General features: G+C 36.1%; 1 protein-coding gene across 1 annotated transcript; it reads right to left on the bottom strand.

The window, feature by feature from the left end:
* Nucleotides 1–368: 368 nt before the first annotated feature.
* On the bottom strand, nucleotides 369–800 carry LOC149196864 (36.4 kDa proline-rich protein-like). Its single transcript, XM_089408469.1, has one exon. The coding sequence runs from the start codon at nucleotides 798–800 to the stop codon at nucleotides 369–371; it is 432 nt and encodes a 143-aa protein (XP_089264595.1).
* Between the last annotated feature and the right edge of the window lie 2861 nt (nucleotides 801–3661).

Genomic DNA, 3661 nt, shown 5'->3' with positions numbered 1-3661 from the left:
CCTAAAATATATTATAATCTAACCGCAAAGCAGAAGCAATGTTACGATAGGAGAGAAATATTATTGACAAAGCTCTGATCTGATACAGTGCTCTGCTGAATCACATAGAACCCAGAAAATCGTGGATCCTCGTTTTTGGAAAAACAGAAAAAACAAATCTAGGCGGACCGACGTGCACAATCTTCTGTATTGCGTGGCTCAATCTACAATATACGTGAACATCAGTCTGATTATTGTCGCTCCATTTCACCTGCGGGCCATCCACAATCACTGTGAACATACTATATCGAAGTAAGCCAACGCAAATGAATCTTTTAATTGAATGAAATATTGGAGTGAAGGGTTGACGTGGCATGCAATATACCTTCCTAATTGAGAGGTGGGCATGTGAATCCAGGTGGAGGGGTCAGGCCGCATTGAATAAAGAGCTCCAGAGCCAGTGGTAGGATGACGTTGAGGTTGAGTAGTTTAAGGCGGATAGTTGTACATAAGCACAGCGCTGCCTCCAACTCCAAAACACCTGCCAACACTGGACAGCACTGGTTCACAACAGGGTCTCCAATGCCTATGTGAACCAAACCCCCCAACAAATCAACGCAGGCTCCTAGTTTCAGTGCATCTAAAGGACATGACGAACTTCCTCCGCCCGATCCGCCTGCAGGGCTACTTCCGCCGCTTGGGACGCTAGGAGTTCCTCCGCCAGGAGGACAGTCATAGCTACCGGATGCCATGACAAGAGCAGGCATGGTGGTTGCTGCGCAAATCAGAACTATAAAGAACAATGCTACACCCTTTCCCATCTTCAATCAAGTGCGATGCTCTTCCTTCCTTTCTCTTTGATTAAATGAATATGAAATTCAAAGTATGAGAAGTGAAAGAAACCACGCAAAGGCAAAAGGAGGGAGTTGCATATTTCAGCTCGCACGGGATGGATTTTATAGCAGCTGTGTTACTTTCACAGCACCATTTTTTTAACTCAATATTTACATTATTTTAATAAAGTCCAGCGAGGAGATGTGATTTCCGCTCAGGCTGCCATATGGGGTGCTTGACCTTTAGCAATAATGATGATAAATTAATGCAAAACTACTGACTTCCATGTGAGCATAAAACTGACCCGTGAGCAACAACTTGGAGGTGAGTGAGTGAGTTGGAAGCATGGCGCTTCTATTCTCCTCAGTTCGATTCCCATTGTTCTTGTAAGTTCCAATTGTGTTTCAGAAAGATCTTCCCATCTTGAGGAAGGCGCTTTGACTGTGAGAAAACGAAGAAAATAAGAGGCTTTCACGTGATAAGTACACGGTGGAAACTGTACATGATTCCATATCCACATCAGAATACGAATTATAATGGGTTAGAAACTTCAAAGTCTCATGCAGTACGAAAGGTTTCTAAACAACATAAATAAATATAATAAAATAGAGTATTTCAGTGTTTCAGCGATAATAATATTAACTTTAAAAATGATGAGCCAATAATATGCACCGATTCGATTCGAGGAAAGGGGCAAATTCATTATTGGTTACAGTTGTATACTTACAATTATATATATATATATCAACATAGATGAAATTTAGATAATTATAGAGCTTTTTATAACTAAATGAGTAATTATAATATTGCAAACCCCCTCTAGTTAGTTGTTTCAGTACATTTAACATTTAGATTTTGTCTATTAAATTTAAAAACATTTTTGATTATTGGTTGTGTCAACCAGTAGGTTTTGGATGAAAGTCATTCCGCTAAGTATTATTTCTATGTTCTAAGCTATTTGCAAAAGTTGCGGTTCATATAGACAATTATAAAAATAACAGTAGTGTTTGAGTATAAATTCATTTTAGTCATGCATTTAACAGGTGATCTAAATCTTTTCCTTCTTTAACAAACATTACAGTATTAATTCTGGAGAGTTCGCATGAATGATATGGCTCACAGGTGGTTATAATTTTTCATTCGATTCTTAATTATCCGGAGTTTTATGCTTATTTCCATAATTGCTAATTGATAACTTTCTAGGATGACTAGGTTGGCTCTCCATCGTATTTTCTTTCGCACAGTTTTGGGATTCATGCAGCTTTATCGGATTTAAGGTTTACACAGGTTCCTTTCCTAATACTCATCAGTTGCTTTCCACTCTCCAGATTGGGAACAATTTCTAGTTTAGACTTCCCCTTACTGGGCCCAAACCTGGGTGGTTATTCTCTTGTTTTACAACTTTTTAAAAGAATAGAACAATGCGTAGGGAAACCCTTGCTGGGTGCTTTATTACAATTCTTTCAAAGATTATAAGGCTCTTGTGGTAATGACGGAGTCATGATAACACTTGTTAATTAAATGATATTTTTCTTCTAAAAAGTTGTACAAGGATGTTTTTTTTTAAGACTTGGGTCGGTTACATTTCCAGTCTTCCTCTTATATGTGTAATTGTGTTGTGTATTTCAGTCTGTTGCCAGGCACAATTATTTTTCCGTAATCTGTAAATAGAATTACTTCAAACACTGGAAGATATTAATATGATTACGGCCTGCTTCTGTTACTTTTATTTCATTTCAACTTAAATGCATAAATGTTTGCCCCCAACAATACCGTCTCAATGATGTATATAAAGGGTTTGATATTCTTAACACATTTGCCCTTCAGTTTCATCACCAAAAGGGATTTGTATTAATTACTTTAATCTCTCTATGATGTAGCTGAACAATTATGGGAACATAGATAGGATTACAATTTTTCTGAAGAATTTACTTATCACAGAAATATCATCTCGTCTCTTAGGATACATCTATTCCCTATATTTTGTTGATGAATTAAATAGCCCCATCTATGACTATCACTGCTCGTTCTTGTTTTTTTGTTATTTCTTCTTAGGTAGGTATAACCTGGCCTCCTGCTGGGACCCACCATTTGGCCCCTCTTGTAATGCTTAGGTTTAATTAATTTTCAGAGAACATGGTCATGTTTTTTTTTTTTTTTTGTTATTTCTTCTCGTTTTCAAAAAAAAGTGTAGATAGGACCCACCCATTGGCCCCTCTTGTAATGCTCAGGGTTAATTAATCTTAGAGATCATGGGTCATTTCTAGGGTAAACTTTTGTCTACTAGGTAGGAATTAACCTATGTTCCACCATGGTTAAACTCACTGATTATTGTTAATAATTATTAGAGTTCCAGAAGGACTTATAGTCTTCTTAGTTGTAGTATATCAAGATTTTCCCTCATATCTTCCATACTCTTCCACACTGATTTTTATCAGATACTTTAATTTTCCCATTTCTATTGTTATAGTGATTATACAAAATTTCTTCTCTTAATTCCCTAATACATTATACATAATTCCCTTAATTCTTACAACAAACTACTATTGGAAATTTACAATAGAATTTCATAAAGATTTCATATACAACTGTTATTTACAATAAAATTTTTGTTTTGAAATAAATTTGTTAACATTAAAATATATTTATCTGGTCTGGTTAGGCGTATCATGGAATTCACAGAGTAGAACAACCGTTCCTCCCAACGAATGAGAATGACAATTACATCATGTCATGTTCCCCGTCTCTATTTTTTTTTCTCCCAATGGAGTAATCTTAAAAGTAGTCATGAGGTATGATTTATTGTTGATTATAGTATTACAAATAGAATGCCTAGCACTCATTCCAC

The sequence above is a fragment of the Pinus tabuliformis genome, chromosome 2_2 (genome assembly GCF_031772625.1).
Source record: "Pinus tabuliformis cultivar Carrire ecotype Pingquan chromosome 2_2, CPIR1, whole genome shotgun sequence".
Classification (NCBI taxonomy): domain Eukaryota; kingdom Viridiplantae; phylum Streptophyta; class Pinopsida; order Pinales; family Pinaceae; genus Pinus; species Pinus tabuliformis.
Note: the sequence above shows the minus strand (reverse complement) of the source record. Positions and strands in the feature narration are given on the sequence as shown.